We start from the raw sequence: 23642 nt of genomic DNA, 5'->3' as shown, positions 1-23642 counted from the left end.
ATCCCCACTGCAACACCAACCCTCATCAGAGATGGGCCAGTGTGATTGTCCCCAGCCCTCAGCTCCTGCCCGCATCCCTCCCCAGGGACCCTGGCATCAAACTGCTTTCCCCTTGTACCATGAGAAGACTTTCTCACCTCAAGGAGTAACAGAATAAATCCCCTAAAGGGTCCGAGAGGGTTTCTTACCTATCAGCCCAAGCACAGAAGGAAGGAACAAGCTCCAGAAGCTTCCCAGAGGAATTGTTTGCTCAGGACTGCACCTCACCAGCACCCAGTGGATGGGATTGAGAGGAGGAATGGGAACCCTGAGCAGAGATCCCCAGCACTGAGCACACTGCTGGAAAGCAAAACAACCTTCCAGCTAATGGGTCCAGGCCCTGAAGGCCCTGGGTCATATTCTGAAATGTGTCTGAGCACTTAATTTCTGTCATGCATCCAGGGATGCTTCCTTCAACCCGCTGTGTGCCCTGGGCACAGTGCTGGCTAAAGGGTGCTGAGCTAGACCCCAGCTTCTCTGGATACCACCTGAGACCCAAATCTCAGTGTTGAACTATCTAAAAAGAACTGACACCTAAAAAAGACAGTTTAAAGTCCAGAAGTAACACCAGGGAGGGCATGTCCATGTGACTGAATAGCAACAGTGAAGGTTTGCTATGGTTTCCTTCACTGTATGGACACTTTTATTCAGGTGGGATCTGCTTCTGGCTTAAATCCCACCAGGAGTGATGCAAGGGACTGTGAGGGGCTGTGAGGGCTGGAGAGGCAGTGGTTTCCCCAAGGGAGTGGTGTCTGCCCCCAGTATGAGTCCACACCATCAGGTCTCTGTCTCACTTGCATCATACAGAGGGTTGAGGTAGAAGACCTGGAGATCAGGTGTTTCCTCTCCAAGGTCAGCCCCTGGAGGCTCCTGCAACAGCAAAGAGAAAAAACAACTGATGGGGAAGAGAAGCAAAGCCCTTGGCACAACCCAGCCAGTGCTGAGTCCCTGCAGCAGTTGAGAGGCTGGTGACTTGAGGGAGAACGGGAATGTCCCACAGACCCCTCCCAGCCCGGGGAAAGCAGGACCCCTGTCAGGGTAACCCCAACAGGCTCTCAAGAATGTCATGGCTGGAGCCCCAGCAGCTCCTGCCCACCCCCCTGAGCATCCCGGTGTCCCTGGCAGGGCTGACTCACCACGTTGAACATGGGGTTGTTGAAGCCTTTGTCACTGGCTGGTGCGGGGGACACCGGGTCCTCCATTCTGTCCCAGGACCGGGACAGGCGCAGGGCAGGCAACCTGGGGAAGAACTGGGCATCACCTTCCACATCCCTCCCATCCCTGCAGCTCCCCCAGCTGAAACCCTGCATCTTTAAGAGGCAGATGGGAAAATACAGGGGCAAAGTGTCAGGCTGTCATTGAAATGGGATGATTGTACCCTTTCCCAGGGAAAAGCTGCTGTATCCAGCAGAAATCATTAAGGCTGGAGATCTGGGACCTGCATTCTGGAGGGAGGAGTTTGCAGAGGCAGACAGCTCTAGCACAGGCTTCACTTTGGAGCAATCACTCCTTCCCTGTGGCCTAAAGTGAATTGCCACAGAGCTGACACCTGTTCCCACTGCAATCTCAACGAGCACTAATTACTTTTATCACGTTACCATTTTTTCACCTTAATCACCATCACTACTTGTACTATTCTCTTCATTACTTTTGTCCTAAGGTTCCCAGTCATGGAGCATCCTCTGCTGCACTGGCATCTGGTGCAGGTGGGCTCAGCAGCAGGTCCACGCACATCACCTCAGGAGCTCTGAGAGAAGCTCTGCCAGGCCCCTTTGGGAGGAAATAAGGGGACCTGCAGCAGCAGTGGGTTGGCCAGGGACAGACCCTGGGCTCGTGTTCAGCTCTGTCTCCTGTAGCTACACCAAATTCCCTTCTGCTGCTGACAGAGCTGGTTTCAAAGGCCTGTCCAGCATCCAAAGAAGCGTCAGTGAAAGATAAATCATCAAGCAGCAATTATGGGTCTGGGAGTTTTATTTAGAAATTAGATGAAGGCATGGGTTTACTGCTAGGAAATACCATGTCAGCACGTGTCAAGCAGCAGGGCAACTGTCCCTGGCCAGGGCCACTACTGCACAGTGACAAAATCCCAGTGGAAGAAGTGGGAGGGAACAACCAACCTGACTCGGGAGCCTCTGACACGGCAGCCCCAGCACTGGGGAGCTCAGCACCCCCTGGCAGACACAGGCGCACTTTGCACATGCAAATTTAAGCAATTCCTGGCCCCTGATTATAAAATGTGTGAGGTCAACCCCACTTGCCCACAGCTGGGTGAGAGACAACTCGCAGTGGCTCAGCAGGCAGCCAGTAAATCCTGCAAAACCCTCCATGTGAAGGTGGGTGCCCCAAGCACCTGCTGTGGGTACTGCTGGGATGCCCTAGTCACTGCCAGGCCCCATCTCCAAGCTGTAAAGGAAAAAGGTGATGGAGAAGGGGTATTTCTGACTAGCTCCCAGCTGTGGTGCAGCCAGGTGCACCCTCCAGCTCTCCCCTGGGACCTGCACTCCATGTTCCATGCTGTGGGAACAACTAATGCACCAGGAGCTGCACTTGCTTTTGGATGCTGTCTCTCCCTTTACTGGTTGTAAAGCTGTGGGACAAGTGTTCTGCATTATTTTGATGCATTTCTTTTTAGCAGCTGGCAGCTTCAGCCCTCCACTCCCCAGCAGGGCTGCAAACTAATGGTGCCAAGGAACCCATGCCACCAGGCACCATGACTGGGCTGTGCAGAGCTCCAGCCGAGCTGCAGCAGCTCTGCTCCCACCAGAGCACACTGCACCCTGCCAAGAGGCAACTCCTCCTGGTCACAGAAGAGAATGAAGCAGCAGTCCAGAAGTGCCTTTCAGCCACCTTACCTCCAATAAACCATGAGGAGCAAGGACAAGTTTTAAACTGACAGAGGGCAGGTTTCAATTAGATATTGGGAAGAAATTCTTTACTGTGAGGGTGGTGAGGCACTGGCACAGGTTGCCCAGAGAAGTTGTGGATGGTCCATCCCTGGAAGTGTTCAAGACCAGGCTGGTTGGGGCTTTGAGCAACCTGGTCTAGTGGAAGGTGTTGCTGGCTATGGCAGGGGGTTGGAACTAGATGATCTTTGAGGTCCTTCCAACCCAAACCATGTTGTGGCTCTATGAACAGTAATGCTGGGGGTAGCAGACTGCCAGGCTCTGTGGGAGCTCTGGGCAGCACCGTGTGCCAGGCTGGAAGGACAGCCTGGGCTGGCAGCTGCTCCCAAGCAGAGACAGCCTGAGTATTTGCTGCTGGCAGAAGCCCCATCCCTACCTCAGATTTCCCCTTCTGTAGAGAAAGAGGATCCCTCCAAGGAACAGGAGACTGAAGAGTAGCCCCATGACTGTCCCCGCTGTGATCCTGCTCACTGGGTGGCTCCCCACCTGCCCGCTGGCAGTGCTGCCAGTGGCCACTTCCATTTTGCCACTTGAAATGCCAAGAGCTTTACCTGGGAAGAAATATGGATGAGGATTGTACAGGGCAACACATCTCCACACCCATGGCAGAGGGAGCCTTCAGCTGGGTCTGGCCCTGCTTGCCCGGGGATCACCTTTCCCTGAGAATGGCGATGGCATACACAGGTGGATGGACTCAATGGGGACAAGCCCGTGTGGGTCTGGTACCCACAATGACCACCAGGTCCCCTGGCTGTGACCTGTGTGCCCATCAGCATCTGTCAGCTTCCATTGTCTGCCTCCACAAGCAGCATTCTGGCTGCAGAGCAGCTCTGCAGAGAGGGACCTGGGGGTCCTGGCAGGCACCAAGCCAGTCATGGTGAGACATGGCATGGGAAGAACACCAGTATCCCAGGCTGCATGACAACTGCCAGCAGCTCAAGGGAGGTGACCCTTCCACTCTGCTCTGCTCTGCCCTGGTGAGCCACAGCTGGAGCACTGAGCCAGGCTTGTCAGCAGTGCCCAGTGACAGGGCAAGAAGCAACAAGCAGATACTGAATATGCTAAATTCCACTTAAAATACCAATATTTATCTAAGTATTTATATTTAAAAAACTGGTTTACTGCAAAGATGATCAGTTGTGAAGACAGGCTGCTGAGAGACATTGTGGAATCTCCATCCTTAGAGACATTCAAACCCCACTGGACATGTGGGCTGGTGGCAGGGAATACGAAGCTCTGGCCAGTGGTGGGTCTGGGTGCACCTGCAGGGGACCTGCTGTGGAGAACAGGGGCGTTACCATGCTGTGCTACGTTCTCCATGATGTCTGCTGCCAGCTGCTCCGCAGCGGTGCCCGCCTGCACTCCTGCTCTGTCATCGATCAGCACGATTTGGATCAGAGGAGTGGAGCTTCGGGACAGGACGCCCAGGAAGGTCTGTGCTTTGTGCACCTTGGATATGGCCATCTGCACACCAGCGTACTTGGGCTTCCCAAAACACAAGAAGACACGTAAAGCCCATGAGAGGGTAGGCACAGATTAGTCACCTCTCCAGACAGCCACGACGGGGCAGCTGCAAGGCCCACCTGAATCTCCATTTGAGCCCCATCGCAGAGCTGCCATCCCTGTCCCTGCAGTGCCACTGCACTTCCCAAAGGAGAGGCTTGTACATCCCCTCTCTCCCTCTCTCCCAAGCTGTGACCAGTACCCAGCACACAGTGAGCCCCGACAGAGGAAAGCATGCTGAGAAAACAATTTCATGTATAACACCCATTAAAAGCTGTATTAAGACGTGTGGCTGTAAGGAGGGCAGGCAGACAGCTTTCAGCTCAGGATCAATAGAGCAATACTCCGGTATCAAACCTCCCAGCACAACGCAGAGCACACCTCCTCCCCTGGCAGCCCCTGGCAAGGAGGAGGGATGTCATGTTGTCTCTGACAAGCAGCAGCATGAAGTGATGCTTTGTAGAGCATCTGAGAGCTGACCAGTGCCAGTCATTAACCCAGTGCTTGCCTACTGGGGAACGGCAAAGCAGCTCAGCATTGCCCAGAGGCCAGGGGATGCCCTGCTGCAGGTTTGCATGATCCCAGCTGCGTGCACTGAGCTCCCATGTTACCTAGACCTGACCTCCTGTGTTTTCTGGAGCAGGGTTTGCAGCAAGCCCCTGCATCCCTCCCCACTGCATGTCGGCAGCTGTTCCTGCCCTGAGCTGAGCGGGATGGTGGGGCTGTGGTGGGGAGCAAGGGACCCAGCACCCACAGCAAGCTGGCACATCCAAGAGGTCACACGGGGAGGGTGGGCCCTGCAAGGTGGAGGGGAGTGAGCTGCACCTCTGGCATCGCTGGGGCTGCATGCCCACCACAGACACTCCCACACGCATCATGTCACTGGCAGATGTGGCCAGTGGCTTGTGGTTTCATTAGCCCCTTCCGATCTGACAGGCTGATGTACCTGGCTCAGCAACTCTTGTACCAATCTGTCCTGGTACTTCTGCAGGTCAAAATCAGGAGTGAAATCCAGGTTAACGGTGGCCCCTGCAGCCGGAAAACAGACAGACATCAAACTGTCACCAAGTGTGGACAGAGAGCTGTCACGGCAGCACAGCTCTGACTGCCATGAAAGGCGCTGAGGACCCTCCAGTACCCCTGTGCAACCTCTCCCTCCCTTGTTGGTCTTTTTGTCAGCTGGGTTTGATGAAAGGCATTTGGCTTCCAAGAGAAGCTTTGCCTGGAAAGCTTTCTTCCAGTTATCCCTCTGGGAAGCTCTACATGTTCCTGGTTTTGGGGCCACGAGGTTGTAGTTCAGCAGCGCTACCCTGGCTTTGGGGGGAAGGCTGAGAGGAGGGAACACCTCTGCTTCCCGTGCTGCTGCACTGCAGTCACGGAGACAAATATTTTCCTTGGAAAAAATACAAGTAAGAATTAGCTGAAATTTTAAATTGTCGTAACGACTGTGAGGGACTATGCTTTCAGGAGCATGTTGGAGAAACATGGTGCCATTTTATTGAATTTGGTATGATATACCAAATATCAGATACCAAGTATCCAGGTACAGATGTGCATGAAAAATTGCCCCTAACAACCTTTCATGCAGATTAATGGAGCAGCACCCATTGCAGAGGGAACGCTGCCAATCTGCATGTTTTTATTTTAAGTGAAATGAAACAAGCTGGCTGTTGGGAAGCTGACATTACAGTGGAAAAGGCTGCATTTCCTCTGAGTGTTTTCTGTTGCATAAACTCAGCAGAGCCCTATTAGCTTGACGAGCTGTGACATCCTGACAGGATAAACCAGAGGCAGGGACAAAGGGCTGCGACTCAGAACAGGCTCCCAAAAACCAGGATGATGCTTCAGAGGGATGTGCTGGGAAGGTGGCACAATGGGATCTGCACACGGGACCCCTTGGGAGCAGTGACACAGCAAAACTTCAGCTTACAACCAGCAGCAAGCATCCCCTGCACCCAACTTTCCCCCACAGGGCCAGGGGAAGCAGGGTGGGGCAGCTGGTGTGGCAGGGAGGAGGAATAGGGCCATGTCCCCCACTCACCACAGACCCCACAGCAGTGGCCAAGGGGCTGCAAAGGGCTCTGGCACGCTGGCTCTGGGCACTGCCTCCCTGATGCCCTGAGCAGGGCTGCGCAGATGCGGGGGCCATCCTAAAGGAGAGCAAGGCAGCGTCAGTCCCTCACCCCACAACCTGCACTGGAGCCCCCAAAATGGGAAAGGGAAGACTCACCAGGGTGTTCCCGCAGGCACAGCCGGACTTATCAGGACAGCCAGTGCCTGTCACCTGGAGAGTGCCATTGCCATGAAACTGCAGCGGGGCGGAGGGGCCCCTCAGGTACCCAGCCCAGGACGCTGGGGTGTTCAGCTCCTGTGCAAGGAAGAGCAGCAAAGTGGGTGAGTGTCCCAGGACAGGTCCCAGTGCTGTCCCCAGGCACCCAGCCGTGCTGCTGGGACACCTGATGTCACATCTGATGGACGTCACTGAACAGCCTCGCTGCAAGCAGTGATGCAGCAGGAAAACCCTGCCAATACACCCATTCCAGCTTTTCCCCTGGACCAACAGAAAAACTCTCTCTAAAACCAAAAACAATGGCAGTGAGATGGCTGGGCCTTTTCTTCTTTTGCTTTCCATCTTTCTGCTGGCCCAGAGAATTCCAGGTACCAGCTTTTCACTACCGGGAGGAATGGGGCTGGATCTGAGCTGTTTTCCTCCTATCTGGGAAGCATCTCCATGTGCTTGGCACTAGCAAAGGCTGAGCTGGACTGACCAGCCTCATCCTGCCAAGCCACCGGTGATTCCCTCACCCACTCTCTTCCACAGGAAGCATCTCCATGCTCTGGCACAACGGGCAGATTTCTCAGGCCCTGGGGTGAAAATAGTCATCACACAGCACAGAATAGGCTGGCCTCAAAGGGATAAAGAAGCTCACAAGGTCAGTTCTTAGGAAACATGCTATGATCCTAAAAAGCACCTTCTTCCTTCCTTCACCTTCTCATCGCTCAGCAGCAGCCTGAGGGACAGCCAGCAGTGGTCCCTGGGGGGGATGATGAGCCGTGGGGTGGTCCCCAAGCATCAGCAGGATCAGCATCACTCTGAGCACCCAACAGCATCCACCTCTGCATCCCTGGGGCTACGTGTGCCTGGAGTGAATTCTGCTGGGGTGCTGCCTTGCTCAGACTCACCTGCACCCGCCTGGACACCCACTGAGTCTATTACTCAAAAAGCAGCTACCTAATGCCTGGCCCTGGAATGGCAGATCCCAGCCAGCACAGCAGTAGAAATAATAAATAACTTATGAAACGCCTGCTGCATCTCCCACTCCTGGAAGGAACCTGTGTTTACTGCTGCAGTGCCTGTGATCTTCTGCTCCCCCGACCTGGTGGGACAGGGCTCATGGGGAGCCTGATTCCCAGGCTGAGGCACAGCAGGCTGCCAGCGCTTCTATAATTATCCCTCCAATCAATTAAAGAGCAGCGCTGAAGCAAAGCTGGGAGATGATCACTGGGCCACAGGCCATGTTAAGGTCGGGGGCAGGAGGGAGGTGTCCCCAGAGGGTCCCTGAGCAGCACAGCTGCAGACACGTGCCTGGGAAGGGAGAGGCCCCTGGGAGCCAGAGAAGATGCCATTTGCTGGTGGTTTGACCCGTGCACATTGGTCCTTTCTTTAAACATGAATAGCGAGACAACCTGTGCTCCCACACTGCAGAGAGGGAGGCGATAACAAACTGGTCGATGCAAAAAGGCCATGGAGGCCACCCGCAGCAACAGCAACAGCAGCAGCAGCAGCCCATGAAGCTGCAGCCCCACAGGTGTGCCCCATCTCCTTGCAAAGCGCTGCTCCCCCATCTCCAGCTGGTCCTTCCTCGCCTCACCTACTTTGGGGCTGTGGAGAGAAGGTGCCAAGCCAGTTTCTCATCCTCCCCACATTACCTGGCCCATGACAGAGATGCTGCGGAGGTGAATCGCTGGCTGCGATGAGTCGATGTTTACCCGGAAGGAGGTTTCGGGCTGGAAGACAACATCATCATAGCGGCACGGGACGCGCTCCTCATCCACAGAAAAGATGGGCCCACTTGGCTTGGGCTCCCCACTGGGAAAAACATCCTGCCACATTGTGGGGTCGAACCACGTGTGGTGCTCGGCATCGGCAAACCTCACTGTTCCACCTGGAAAAGCGATAGGAAAGGCTGAGCATGACCCAAACCCAAACTCAAAGCCCCAGCAGATGCATCTGGGTTGGTAAAACCAGGCACTGTCTGGCCTGAAGTGAAGGATCTCATCCTGTGGTCAGGGAGCCAAGGGCTGGCCCTGGCATCACCCTCATGGGCAGCCACTGCAGGCATTTCCCAGAGCTTGGCAAAGTTTCCCAGCACTCAGAGCTGGGGTCTCAGCCCAAACCCCACATCTGCCTGCTGCTTCCAGGCCCAGATCCCACAGGACAGTTTTTCCCCCCTTTTTTAAAGCTCACCCTTCTTGCTAAGGAGGAAAACATCTGCCCGAATGCTGAGTAACAGCTAAACCTGATAGAAATGGGTATGATAATTCATGTCCCAGTTTCCCAGCAGCCTGGCAGGTCTGCAGAAACGTGACCAGCCCTGTTCCCTGCAGCAGGTAACCCCAAAGTCAGTGCTCCATTTAACTATCAATTATTTAGCCATTAACCACTTCCCTGCTGGTTAGTCTCATCATGCAGCGCCCTGATTCCTCCTCCCCCTTCCCAGCAGCTGAACCTTTACCAATTCAGCCAGCGTGAGGGTGCTTAGTGACTGAATTATTCGCATTCATTTTGAAATCGTGCTTTAAAGAAGTCCATTTGTGGAAGTTGTCCCAGAAACGCTGCTGATTTCAGGGGAGCAGGGCGTGGTCAGCAGGAAAAGCCCAGTGCAAAGCACAGATGCCTGAGCTTCCCGGCGGGGGGGGAGCAAACAGCCCCAAAGTAAAAAAATGATAGGAATGAAGGATTTCAGAGTGGCTCCAGACAGTCTTAAGCTACAATCCTTCCTCTGGGAAGACTGATTTGGACTTTTCCTCCCTTTTTTTCTCTTTTTCTTTTCCAGTCAGAGTGCAGGCACAGGCACTCTGCTTGGACTCTTCCTTCCCTGCAGAGGAACTAAAAAGTTACTTGCCACTGAAAGCATGGGGTAGCTCTTAAGCACCCAAAATACACCTCCCTAGAAAACAGCTTTCAGCAGGCACCAATGACACAAACCCGCTGTCTCAGCCATGGGCTGGAGGCTGGGAGGGGAGGGGAGGATGCATGTGTGAGGCCAAAGGCCAGCTTGCTGTGATGGCCATGGCTTGGCTCACCAGTGTGTAACTCCTAACTGGTTTTCTTTAGAAACACCATGACAGAGACAGTAAGGGCTTTGATGTGGCTACATGCTTAATAGGCAGGGGAAAATACAAACAATATTTGCCTCTCTGCTACAACTTCAAAGGCTTCCCTACCGTAATTACTTTTTTAGAAGACAGGTGATCTAGCAGGAAAAAAAAGATCTGATGTGAGAGAGGCCATCAAAGGAAAGGTAAGTACTGAAGAGGAGTGATTCACTTTGCTCTGAGCTGGGACCTTTGTAGAGGTGTTTGGGCTGAATTTGCATGATTCATCACGGGCTGATGGGGTGCCTGGTTTGGGCACAAAATACCTGAGTCACAGCCTGGATCCCAGCTGCCATCGAAAGCTGTGAATCCTGCACCAGCTGCCAGCACGAGTTCTCCGTTCAGGGGCAGGTACTAGACGAAGGGATGCAGAGTGTTACTGCGCGGTCCTGCTGCCAGCCACCCAGGCTTGTAACCAAGTAACACTGCTAATCATTAGGCTGCCTATTACCCTCACAGTCTCCACGGCACTTTACAGTTATCAGGAGCTACCCTTGCCATGCCCCATGTAAATGGGAAAGTATCAGCTCCCGGTTTTACGGACGGGGATGCTGCAAGGGGGAGGGGCAGTTTGATGTTATCTTCCATAACACAGAAGAGCATTCAGAAAAGCAAGAAAAGGAAAAAGCAAAATAAGCTCTTTTGACAGCTTTTCCTCCTCTTGCACACACTCCCAGCAGCTCAGGAATGGATTTATACATCGGGAACACCATGAAAAACCCAACCTTACTCTGCAAGTGCCAGAGTGCAACCCGTCACTTAATGGGTTCCCACCTCCAGGGGCTGTGCTTGCCCCATAAAACGTAACTCAGGGACCCAAGCTATGCTTGGTGCAGCGTCAAGTACGGTATCTGCACTCAGCACAAGCTAAGGGAAACACACAGTGGCATTTGGAGAAGCTTGCTATAGCCACACCCTCTTCTTGTTGGGTAGGACATCACCAGCAGGTAGTCACGGTCATGGTACTGACCTGGCTTCAGCCTGGCCATGGACAAACCTCAGCAGGCACAGCTCTGCCACGGGAACCTTTTCAGCAAGAAACTGTGGCCACCTGGGTCACGAGCCACCACTGCCAGCACTGGGACAGGCCCTGGCGAACGATCAACTCAGGCAACTCATTCACAGCACACAGGCTGTTCAGCCCAGCCCATTTTATTTTACATTTAGAAATTGCAGAGGGAAAGTCATGGTTTCTCCCAATATTTTCAAGTCAGTGATGCTCAAGGCTCCCTTCTCTAATTCAGTCTATCCAGTGTTTTAGCACCACTCCCCAGACAGCAGCTGGGAGCCCTCCAGGACTGCATTATGCTGACTTACTGGGTCCTGTGCTCAGGCAGAAAACGTTAAATAGGATTTTACGGTTTCATCCACTTAATTGGTCTTTAAATATGTATGTAGGTTAGAGAAAGCAAGACTTATAACTGACTGCTGCAGGTGGCTGTGATAGCTCTCTGTCCTTGGCCAGTCTTGCCTGAGGATGCTCAGTGCCACTTGGGCCACCAGGGGGTAGGCAGACCAGGCAAAAAGCTCACCACCCGTGAACTGTAGGCACCTGTTAAGAAGTTTAGTATCTTGGTGGTGCAGTGCTTTGAAGGCCATAGCCCAGGTGCTCTTCTTGGTTCAGGAACCATGAGAAGCCAGGATAGAGAGCAGAGGGTGGCTGCCACCAAGAAGAGTCCCACAGTGCTCCTCTGCACTATCTGCTTTGGACCCAGCAACGCCATACATTGGGCTGGACAAGAGGGGATGACACTAGGAATAGCTGAGGTTGGGGCAACGTGTGCCCCAGGGGTGTGGTGTCTCCCCCCAGCCAGGAAGGAGCCTTTGCCTATGGACACTGCTCCATCAGACCATAGCCTGTGTCCTGCTGTCAGGTTCTCTGCATTTCTATTACTTTTGAGTAAAGGAAATTTGTTCAATACTGAAGCACTGAAAAAAGCTGAAAGGTCTGCCAGGATACAAATGGCATCATGTCCTTTAGCTGCAGATGTAAAAGCCATGTCTGTTTTGGCCTGCATTCAGCTGGGTGAGGGCAATGCTACCAGCTTCAGCCACAGAATGCTGTACTTCACTTCAAGTGGCCTGGCTTGTTTTCCTGTGAGCTCATGCGGGAGCAGGCAATGGGACATTATGGAGCAGTCAGCTGTCACCCATACTCAGGCCAGTGCCAGAAGCACTGCCAGCCAAGTCTCTTCTCCCAGACTGCCTGGGCCATGGCAGTCTGAAGCCCCTGGGCACTGCCTCTTGCCCAGTTTGCAGGCTGGCCCCCTGCACCACGGCGGGGCCAGGCAGGAAGGGTGGCCAGCCGGCTGCTGGGCCCCATCTGAGCTGCCCAGCATGGGGCTTTGGACGGGACGCAGCAGATCCTTCCACCAGCACAGGGTACCAGCTCTGGGCACTCAGACCCAAAGCTGCAGGGATCTTTGGGTGGAAGAAAGAAAATCAGCCAGCAGCTGCTGGTGAGGGGGATGGTTACACAGCAGGATCATGACTGGTCTCCACTTGCTTTCCCAGGCTGCTGAAGTTGACGTTTGTGAGTGTTGTGGCTGGATCAAGACCACTGGGTTGGGAAGTCCCTGCTCTCATCCCTGCCTGCCTGCCAGCTCCCTCTCCTGTTGTTACCACTTTGACTACAGCCGTGGGTCAGAGCTTCCCAAACACCCTGTGGTAACCATGCAGGACACAAGAAGCTTTTGTGTCCAAGGGGATTGTTCATTCAGATCTTCACAAACTAAGTAGGAGGGAAGGAAAACACACTGAGGATTCCCATGACAGGGCTGAGTTCGGTGTGGTAAGAGAGGAGATGAGGTATAACAGGATAGCTTGTTCAGTTAGGGATGCACATATGGATGCATGACACTGATTCCAGGACGAGGTGGTGCATCGTGCATGTGCTTGGGAGGGCAAGCACGTCTGGATGGGCCAGCAGCACCAGTTCTGCTCGAGAGCTGGGGGAAATGCCTCATGCCAAATCTGCGCCATGCCTGCAGTGCCTGTGCTCTGGAGACACTGGCCTCTGAGCTCTCTGGACAGGATGGAGCTTCTCCAGCCACCGCAGGAGATCCCCTTCCACTCTTGAGGCCAAAACCCCAGGCTGGCTGGACTTCCCAAGCCCAGAGGAAGCTGCTCATGTGAGTGTCAGAGTGGCAGGGAAATGAGAGTGAGCACACACAGTGTCCCTTCACACCCTGGGACTGCCCAGACACTGCAAGCACTTGCCCTGGAATCAAAATGGCAACACAACACGATGGAAGACGGGATAGAGTCACCCCATCTTCACAAACATGAAGCTCAGGAAGAGCTCTGTACTTCTGCTTCATCACAGGAATTTCTGGGGCTGGCCCCTACAGCTATGGCTCCTTGCCCACTGAGGCAACTGTGCTGCACATCCACCACCAGCCCTGCCTGAGCTTCTCACCACTGGGCAGCATTCCAGGAGTGTCTCCACTGTCCAGTGGATCTTTGTAAATAATTTGCCCTTTCATTTTTCCTAACATAAGTTAGGCATCTCAGCTCACTGCAGAGGACAAATGGAGACTCTGGCTGGGCAGTGGTTTTCTACCTTTGGGAGTTTAGTGTAGAAATTGCATACAGGTTGGGCCACTTTCCAAGTACATTTTGAACTGAGCAATGACAGGTACCAATGGACCAGAGCCAAAAAGCTGGCAGTTTCATCTGCTTTCCCTTCCTCCTGCCAACCTGTACTCCAGGGCCATTAATACAGCGAGTGCTTAGAGTCCCATTAGTCATTTCCCATCCCTGATACTAGTAAATCACTTATCTCCTCTGTTATCATTATCAAGTGTAATGACAACTGAAACACAGTCATCATTTTTCTTATCAAAGTCATAAAAAAAAAGGATGAAAGACCCTATGTAGCCCTTGGCCCAGCCCCAGCACTGCACCACTGAGAAGGAATCCACTGCCCCAACAAATAAGTGGAAACAAAGCTAACCTCCAAAATGTAAAAGAAAGAAATAGCAAAGTCCTGAGAGATGGTTTTTCAATCAGATGGCCTTAATCACCCTCTGGCACATCCTGGCTCTGCTTGAGTCACAAGCATTGGGCTGAGATGACTGACAGGAGCACTGTGACTGGCATGTCACCATCATCAGCACAGGAAAAATGCAGCACTTGTGCTTTGTACCTCAGTGAACAACACTTGTGACTGCAGCCGGGTCTTCCCCCAGCCTTGCTTTTATTTGCAGCATCTATGCATTTAAATTCCTTGCCTGGATGAGATGGTGCCACCATCCCCCATCATTCAACACTAACACTGCCTGGGCACACTGGGCTCCACAGTGCTGCATCCACGGCTGCACCAGCAGGCAGGTCAGCAGCCATCGGCCCCCAGGTAAATCCCCTTGCCCAGCACCCAGCCCAGGAGCAGCTCTGGGGCTGGTGCTGCTGGCCCTCCATTGAAAAAAACTGTGATAGGATGTGAGTGGGCTATTGCTCCAACACAGATTGCTGTAACCCACCACAGGCAATAATGCTCAAGGGAAATGATCTCCATATCACCTTTCTCAGTCCTGCTTTGTCGGGTCAGCAGCAGCCCATGGGCAGCAGCAGGCAGCCACGGCAGCAGGCGGGCGACCCCAGCCCATGCTGCCCACAGGTGTGAACAGCAGAGATTTCCCCAGTGCCTGCTGAGGCTGGGGGTCTCAGTGCAGCTGGTGGTGGAGCCTGGGTGGTATCCAGCTGTTGGGTGACACCCCAGAAAGGCACAGGGCCAGGTTCACCCACAAGTGAATCCCTCTGACAACTCCAGAGCATTGCCAGGGGCTTGCTTGCAGCAGCACTTCTCAGGTTCATTACTGGGGGTTCATTTATTCGCTTTCTGGCCCAGATGAAGCTTCCACCTGCACCCTCAAGACAGTGTCCTTTGCCCTAGCCACACATGCCACCTCATACCCCCCAGTTTGCTGCCAAAGCCAGCCTGCCCCCACCACAGCTCTCGATCCCACAGCAGCTGGTCCAGGTTCCCAGGAAGGCAGGAGGACCTCCTGCCACCCCAAGACCTCCGTGTGAGCCAAGGAGGGCCACCTGCTGCTGGAGCAGCACCTTGCTGCCCAAACATCTCCCTCCAGGCACGTGGTCCTATGAGGAATGGGGCTTTAGCTTCCCAAGGAAGGCAGGCAAGAAATGCAGCCTGTATCCCCATGAAGCCTATGCTCACGAAGGCTGGTGCAGCACACCCGGGGCACAGAAGCTGGGGCTGCTCTGCATGGGACCCACCAGCGACAGCGGGGGATGACCACAGCCCTGATCTGATCCCACCAATAGCTCGCCCCTCTGCTTCTGACCCACAGCAGGCAGGAGCACAGGCACAGGAGTGGTGTGCCAGGGGATATCATCATTTCAGTGTCATCTCCTGCAAGCTAACAAGGTGCTTGGCTGCTCACCCTGCCCGCATCCCTGCCTCCCCTCCTGCCCAGAAGCAGCAGCCCAGCCGCGCGTTCATTAATGCCAGAGCCAGCTCCCCTGCTGTGTCTGCTTACCACATTTTAAGCTGTTTCAGTGTACAGGCTCCCCACAGCACCTGCCCAACCTGGCCTTGCCCCCACATCCCCTGGCATAGGAGTGACCTGACACATCAGGTTCCCAACACATCACAGTCCTGCCCATCCCTACAGAGAAGCCACAGCTCCTGGCCATCCCACACAGCCCCTGCCAAACCACCCCACAGGGCCCAGAGAAAGCCATGGGAGGATAAAAACAAACAACAGACACAAAAAGCCCATTAACTGGATTGCAGATCCCCAGCATACACTTCTAGTTGCAGTGCCAAACAGGTTCCAGTGTACAGAAATCAGGTGTCACAGGGACATGGGAAGCCCTTTGGGTAGCTGAAGACATTGAGCTATGGATGCAGAAGACACAGAGAGGATTAAAGCCATTTGCCAAATCTATTTCAGATTAGCTAAGATCCTTTTCCTGAACTTTCCTCTACAGACAAGATCAGAGAAAGCTAGGAAGAGGCTCGAGGTGCAGGCAGGGGGGCCATGCCCGGCAGCGAAGGGATGGCAGACGATCCATGGAGCAGCTTCCCAACCAGACGGGCTCCAGCAACCGCTACATGATGCTGGCAAGCTGCTCTGCTCATTGCAGACTTTAGTAACTCTTCCTGCTGGAAACCAGCCTGAAATGAGCAAATAGACTCGGCGAGATGAGTGTAAATGGCTGTTTTACCACACTCCTTTCCTAGCACACACCGTCAGTGTGAATGCTGACACAGAAAAGACTGCAGGATTCCGGATTGGAATTATGTGCTGGCACACACTCCCCTCAAATTTTTTACCTTCATCTCAGGTGAAGGAAAAATAATCCCTTTTCTAGTTGTCTCATTATCCCGCTGTCTGGGAAGCAGTGGGGGAGGGAGCACCGGTGCCTGGGACTAGCGCGAACTGTGGCAATTCATTAGAGCCGGTGCCCCTGGAGAGCAATTGGCATTTCAAGATCAATCTCTGCCAGGAACCGAGCGGGAGCATCCTGCAGCAAAGCCGAGTACATTCTGCTCTCGCAATTAGGCAGCTAAAAATATAAGGCTGAGGGAGGTGTCCCTGGTCAGACCCCAGTGCCCCACACACTCCGAACCCTTGCCCAGCCTTGCAGCCCCTCATGGGGCAGGCAGGGAAGGGGTACGAACAGCTGCCGCCCCACAGCAGAGCTCAGGGATGGGGCACAGCTGGAAAAGAGATGTCAGGGCTGCTGAGCAACCCCAGCCAGTGTCCTGACCCTGGGGTGGAGCAAGGTTGCTCTGCCCATGTGAATAAAACCGACTCCCGCCACCCCAAAAATAGAAGCAGCAGCATCCATCCCTGGCCTGCACGTCAGTGCTGGCCAGCTCAGGCACAAACTGCACAAGGGCTGGTGTTACTGGGGCAAACACCAGGCTCACTGCTGCAGCCACGCCCTGGCCTGGCTCCCTTCGGAAGCACAGCCATAGCCAGAGGGTCCAATCCCTCACAGGAGTCTTTCTCCCCCACCAGGAGACAAGCAAAGCCAAAGTCTGCCTTACCCTGGAGCACCCATGCCAGGCATCATCACCTCCATTTCCATCCTTTCTGCACATTTAGTCTCAGGCACCTCCAAAAGCTGGCTAAATACTGATCTGCATCTTTAGGCAGCTAAATACCATAGAAAATCCAGCCTAATCACAACGGTTGTGCATCAAAGCCATTTACGCTTAAGCTGGATTTGGATTTAGTGTGTGACTGAATTAGGGATCCACTTGAAATTTCAAATAACTGCTGAGCTGGACACTCAGTGGGTGAGCTCTGAGCAGGGAGGCAGGTTCTGTGCCCCAACAGCCTCCTCCCAAGAAGGCATTTCCCAGCACTTGGCTGGTGCCAGCATGGTATTGATGGGAAGGGGAGCTGGAGAGCTGACCACACAGAAGTGAGCTTTCAGAAAAATGTCTAGGAGAGGAGCGATGGTGACACATGAGGACCACCCAACACTCCACTCAGCTGGGGAGTTGGGATGGGAGATTTCATGCTGTCCCTCCACCACCAGCACCAAGCATCCTCCCCTACACTTGCCACAGCAGGCACTGTTCTCATGAAAGTCAGTGAGAGCCCAATCCCTCCTCAGCTGTGAATTTCCTTCTAGGCTACTATAGCAAACAACATTCTCCTTTTTTTTTTTTTTTGGCCAAAGGCTGTATAGCATCTCCATGGTGACTCTAAAGCTTAATGTATTCTTGCTGATTTAAGTGATTAATGCTCCAGTGCGCGTGGCTGGCAGCCGAACAGGTGCAGCCCAGCCTCTCTGCAAAAAGCCTCATGACCAATTCATTTTCTAACCAGCTGGTTGCCAAATTTCATGCCATTTGCATGAGTGGCAGCCCAGCTCAGGTGGTGGGTTTCATTTCTTTTTCATCCTTAACCTTGGCAGTCCCTGTATCACCTGGTGACAGCAGAGCAAGGCAGTGAACAGGAGGGAAGTGCCTGAGCTGAAATTAAAAAGAAATATTAACCACCTCACTAAGAGACATGCTGGGACAGTTCACAGGGAATTGCCGGGGCAGCAATGCTCAGAAGGAAGGTGTGAGCTGCAGTGCAGGTTACAGTCAGGGGTGGCTGCTCACCTGCAGTGCAATTCAGTGCAAGAGCAGAATGGTGCCCTCAGCCCACGCCATGCTTCATCCCCTCATGGATCCCCCCAGCAGTCCTCCTCACCTGCACAGCAGCGGGACTATAAAATTCACTGTAACCCTGAAGCCTGTGCAGCTGCCTGCCATCAGTGGGGGCCCAGAGAAACCCCAGGACAGCAGAAGGACCCCAGGGGCTCCTGCCAGCGCTCTGGACCCGTTGACTGGGACAAGCCATGGGTCACTCGGGGACCCTGACCCATCCCTGAGTCACGATGGGAGCCATCAACCCCAGCAGTGGGCAGGGCCGTGGATGCTGTTTTGTGTTGTGCAAAGGTTGTGTTGATCTCCCTCTCCTCAGGCTGCTCAGCTCTGCTCTCCAGCTTGGCTGCGGGAGGCTCAGCCGTAATGACTGACGCTGCTCTGCAATTATGCACTTTGCAGGCCTCTAATGAAAGTACTTTAGAAATATTATACATTCATCTGTAAGTAAAATAAAATCTGCTGGAGTGGTATTTTGCTCTTTTCTTCTCTGGGTAAATTCCACATCATTTATTACATTATATTTGTACATATTTCCCCAGTACATTCTTTCCTTCAAAAATTCATATTTAAAATGCCATATAAATAAAGTATCTTCTCCAAATATTTGTAGAGGGATTAAATGTGGCACATGGCGTTATTAAAGCATCAAAACTATTAGTGGCATAGACAGCCTGAACAAATTACACCACATAAATTTCAAGGGCTTCTTCAAATTTAGTGGCCAATAAAAGAGCAAAGCTGCCCTAAAACCGAGAGAGGAAACTTGTATGCAAGCTCATCAGGTCTAGAAGAGGAGGGTTTCCAAACAGGATCCAGCCCATCTCTTCCTGTCCCAGCACTGGGAGAGGGCTCACTGGTGACCCATCCTCCACTGGCATGTTGGGGCATGCTTTTCCATTTAATTCCTCCCTGTTAAATTTTACCCTCCAAGCCATGGAGATTGAGATGCCATGTTTTCATGGCTGCCTGTCAGCCTGCTCTGGGGCAGAGTTCCTCATGTGGGGCAAAATCAGGTTGCTCAGAAACCCTCTGAGTTGAGACTCCCCCAGTCTTATATCACTCAACACACACAAGATGTCGTGCCCATCTTGCCACAGCCAGGCTGATAATGCCACAGAAAAATATAAAACCCAATGGCACTTGAAAGAAAATTTCTTAAGCAACATTTTGGGATTTGCCAGAACAGTTTGTTTTCATTTCAAGATATTTTGATGTCAGCTTCACTTAGCCTCTGCCCAGGGCTAGTGCCTGCTCTGGGTCAGCAATGCTGTGGGTTGGTGCTCCTCAGCCAACTACTGCCAAGTTTTCCATCACATGGAGGGAGTTTTATCCCTCCCTTGAGGAGGAAAAATCAATTTATTTCAAATGAAATTGGGTTTTGTTGTACTCTCTCTCATCTCCCCTAATTAAGAAAAGAAAAGAAAAAAAAAAAAAAAAAGAAAAAAAAAAAGCCCAGAAATGGCCTTTTTGGTTCCATGGTACAGAGAAACCCAGACTGCCATAGGACTCCCATCCCCTGCCCCAGATGAGGCATCCTTGGTCTGGCTGGACCATGGAGAAAAGTGTCGAAGTCCATGGAATGACTTTAAACTGACAGAGGACAGGTTTAGACTAGATATTAGCAAGAAATTCTTTACTGTGAGGGTGGTGAGGCACTGGCACAGGTTGCCCAGAGAAGCAGTGAATGCCACATCCCTGGAAGTGTTCAGGGCCAGGCTGGATGGGACTTTGAGCAACCTGGTCTAGTGGAAGGTGCCTCCGTCCATGGCAGGGTGTTGGGACTGATGACCTTTAAGGTCCTTTCCAAGCCAAACCATGTTATGATTCTGTGGAGATGGGGACAGGGAAATGTGCCACCAGGCAGAGCTGCAGGGCTGGCCCTGCCCTCACCCACCCTCTGACAGCTCTGCACACCACGCACACCACGCCTTACCATGTCCGTCAGCGCGTGGGGAGACCTGACGAAGACTGAGACAACCTGTAAGAAAAGCAAGAATAGAGTGTGCTTTGCACTGTCAGGTAAAGGGGCTTTTCCTATGCCTGACAGCATTTTGCAAAAACAAAAATAAAAATAAATCAGAAGTGTCTATACCTTGTCCTTCTCAAAGTGAACCACGTCGCTGGCACAGGGGACTCGGTCTTTATCCCAGTTGGAGGCGGTTTCGAAATTGGTGTTGGGGATCCACTGCTTGTACACAGCAGCAGTGGCAGCTGGGAGGGAACAGAAGAACCAGTTTAACCCAGTCCATGGGAGGCACCAGGAGCCTGCTCTGGGATGTGCTTCAGGATGGCTTGGCCTTTTTAGGCCAGATTTTTCACCCAAGAGCAGCTCCTGCGTTTTCCCAGCTGAGCAGTCACAGCCCTTCTCTACACGGGATTTTTTTTGGCTGGGTGATGGTTTTTACCCACCAAGACAGGAAGAGAAGCAAGGGACAAACATTTGGCAGGCAGAGAGAAGGCAGCAAAGTGTCCTGCAGGCAAAGGGCGAGAACAATATACACCTGGTAGTTAAGCAATCCTTGCAAGGGGTTTTGTTGTCACTCACTAATTCAACAAATAGAGATTCCTCAGCCTTTGGTTTCCAGAAGGTACAGAGTGGGCATGCAGAGCTAGGATACCACAAAGACAGGGCAAGAGAAGAAAAGGCATTTGCTACAGGACATGTAGCACAAAATACAGGCTAGTTTCATGTGTTTGGAGCTGGAGGGGGGGATTCAACGGTGTATTTCAGCCTGAGGCATAAACAGGTTGGGTTGGAGGGTTCTTCCCCTTGGGGTTTGCTGGGACAGTGGCAGTCCTGTCCTTGGGGCCCCACAGGGATGAACCTGGTGGCCAGGGACAGGACAGGGGAGAGGGGGTTTTCACTCTGACCTCCGTGATTGCACAAGCACAGCAGAGCAGCCTCCCGACCTGTCATTGCCCAGGCTTGGCTGGGGGGATGCACGTTCACCTGAAGATGAATGACTTTCCAGCAGCCTGAATTAAATGGCTTCAGGCAAGTAAGTATGAGACAGAGAAGAGAAAATGACCAAAAAACCCCCCGACTTTCGCCGTTATTACGGATCATCTTTTCTGTAAGAGACCCACAAAATTACAAAATACGTAGAAAATCCATGGTGGAACAGACTGGGGCACTGGAGGGGGCGTGGAGAGGGAACGCCGGCCCAGCCTGGGGCAGGAGGGGGGTTCTGAATGACTCCAGCTGACAGACGAAGGTGCACTACAGAATGCCTTGGCCCGGCTACTCCAGGTGATGGGGAGGGATGTAGCTGCAGAGGCTCTATCAGTACACAAGGATCACCTTGGGGTGTAATTTGCGCTGTCTTACTCTGCCACGGGCTCTGCTCAGACCACGGGCTGTAGTAACCATCTCCACATGAACAGGAAACGATGTATTTTTAACAGGAATAAAAGTCCCGGAGCCCAGCTACAGAGCGCAGAGGGGCTCCCCTGCCTCATGCCGGGCTGCGGGTGCCTGAAGGAGTCCTCAGGCAGAACAAACACACCCGTGCCGTGTCCTCTTAAAAACCCTCCGAGAGGGAAAAAGACGCTGCCAGTGGTGAGAACGGGAGCCAGGTAGGTGCTCGCAGTGTTTTGGGCACAAACACCTTGCTAGCTCAGAGCAGAGAAGAGCTTAGGAAGGGAAAAAGCCTAGTAATGGCAAGTTGTTCTGTCCTTGCTGCAGTTCCCTCTCGTCCCTCCCACCTCGGGCAGCTGGGGAGTGGAGAGGTCAGAGCTCCAGCCAAAAGGCTCGGACAGCCCCATCACACAAAGCCTCACGTCCCGCAGGTCAAGCGAGCTCGCACCCGGGCACACCCTGGAGACGGCTCCGCATCCCACCCGGCCGGAGGTTACTCCTTTTGCCCCGTGCAGCAGCGCCGTGCATTCCTGCACCCTCCCCAGCCCTGGAAATATCAGTGTGCTATTTAATCGGCCCTGTCTCCCGGGAAGCGCAGTCCTTGAACATCAAAGCTACATGCATATGCAACAGGGAGCGTGTCCTGCAGCGCTGCGCTGCTGACTTCAAATGAGAGGCACAGCAGGCTCTGCACGGCTATCCCAGCCTCAGCCCCCTGCTCCCTGCTGCCTTCCCTCGTTTGCCTTACGGGTACGCTGTGAGTGACAGAGCCTGCAGCTCTGCTCCGAACCAGGGCTGCCAGGAGCATACCCGAAATGCGGAGGTCGCCCGGCGGTCACCCGTGCTCGCCACGGCGGCCGGGCCCTGGGCGTACTCACCAAGGAGCTGCAAGATTCCCAGGAAGAAGAGCAGGCGCTTCATTTCGCAGCCGGCTGCCATCCCTCGGCTCCGCGCTCCCTGCCCAGCTGGACCTTGCACCTTCCCGGGGCACGTGATGGGCTCAGCCCGGAGGAGGCTGGGGGGAGCAGGGAGATAACCAGTGTGGGAGGCAGGTTTCCCCAGCACGAACCTCAGCCTTGGTCTGTTCCAGAAGCTGGTTCGCGCTCAGCTCCTTTCCCAATCTCCCTGTTTCCTTGACATCCATGGGGAGCCTGAGAGCCGCTGAGCATGTAGTTGGGGAGGCAGGAGTGAGGGTCCCCCCAGCTTCGCTCACCAAACCTCACCACCCCCACTCCCCCCACCCATCCAGGTCCAGCTGAAGGGTGTCAGGGTGAACACGCTGTGTGCACACCCCACGCTCTCCCCTGCTGAACAGCGGCTACCTCATAATTACTAATGATGGCCTCCATGTATTTTCAATTAGCTTGCTTGGAAGGGAGCAGCTCCCAGCCACGACTCATAATTGTACTTTGGCCACCAGCTGATTTGCTCATTACCCGGCAGCGCCAGCACAGCCCCACACTGCTCCTGTGGAGGCTGCACGGGGCTGCTGGCAGCGGCACCAGTGCATGGGGATGCAGCAGGAGGGGGGACTGCACCATCCCCGTCGCCTGTCACAGCATGGAGCAGTGCTGCGTGCCAGTCCAGGCCCATGTCTTTACCAGAGGTGTGTTAGGAGCAGAAAAGGATGTGGGAGAGCAATGACATCCTGGCAAGGGGACAGCAGAAGGATTATGGCAGAGGCTCGTGCCATGGAGAGAGCTGTGGGGCTCAGTTGCCCTTCAGCTGACACTGATAGCAGCAGGGCAAGGGTAGAAGATTGGTGAATGCAGGGGTTTACTAGAGGCCAGGAAGAGACTGGAGAAGTTCTTGGAAGGGTCATCCAATGGAAGGGTCACAGATCACAAAAAGCTCTAACCTGACACCAGCAAGGATTTAGGAGTGCAGGAGTGGGAAGCAAACTATCCCTGTCCCACCATTTGTGCTTCCCCTGCTTCTTAGCTTCCAAGTTGGCAGACAGACTGGGGTGCCAGGAGAGAAAGCTCCTGAGCTGCAGCTCTAAGCCTGGGCATCAGCCAAAACACAGTCAGCACTTTCTGCCCAGGGAGCTCGATGCTGAGAGATGTCCTCGAGGTGAAAGGCTCCTGCACTCTAATTACCACTCACAAATCTCTCCCAGGGGACTCAGGGTGAATGCTGGCTGCAGTGAGATGTCCTGTCATTATTAGAGGGGGGAAAAATTATAAATCATGGATACTCAGCAGTCAGAGCTTGGAGAAAGAACTGCAGTGTGCAGAGGGCACACTTTCTTGTCTGTAGCCTCAGCATCCTGCAGCACAGCCAGAACGGGAGAAACCACTCACAGGACCTTGTGCAGAGA

At 53.5% G+C, this 23642-nt stretch overlaps 1 protein-coding gene across 1 annotated transcript; it reads right to left on the bottom strand.

Moving 5' to 3' along the window:
* Nucleotides 1-816: 816 nt before the first annotated feature.
* AMN (amnion associated transmembrane protein) lies at nucleotides 817-22261 on the bottom strand (the record flags this gene model as incomplete). The annotated part of the gene is made up of 12 exons (XM_082282908.1): nucleotides 817-909; nucleotides 1176-1278; nucleotides 3319-3493; nucleotides 4241-4427; nucleotides 5392-5474; nucleotides 6487-6595; nucleotides 6676-6813; nucleotides 8376-8611; nucleotides 10091-10178; nucleotides 19898-19942; nucleotides 20057-20175; nucleotides 22201-22261. The coding sequence occupies 12 exons, from the start codon at nucleotides 22259-22261 to the stop codon at nucleotides 817-819; spliced, it is 1437 nt and encodes a 478-aa protein (XP_082139034.1).
* Nucleotides 22262-23642: the final 1381 nt, after the last annotated feature.

The sequence above is a fragment of the Coloeus monedula genome (assembly GCF_965178545.1).
Source record: "Coloeus monedula genome assembly, chromosome: 6".
NCBI classification, from domain to species: Eukaryota; Metazoa; Chordata; class Aves; order Passeriformes; family Corvidae; genus Coloeus; species Coloeus monedula.
The sequence above is the reverse complement of the archived record's forward strand: the minus strand, read 5'-3'. Positions and strand labels throughout refer to the sequence as shown.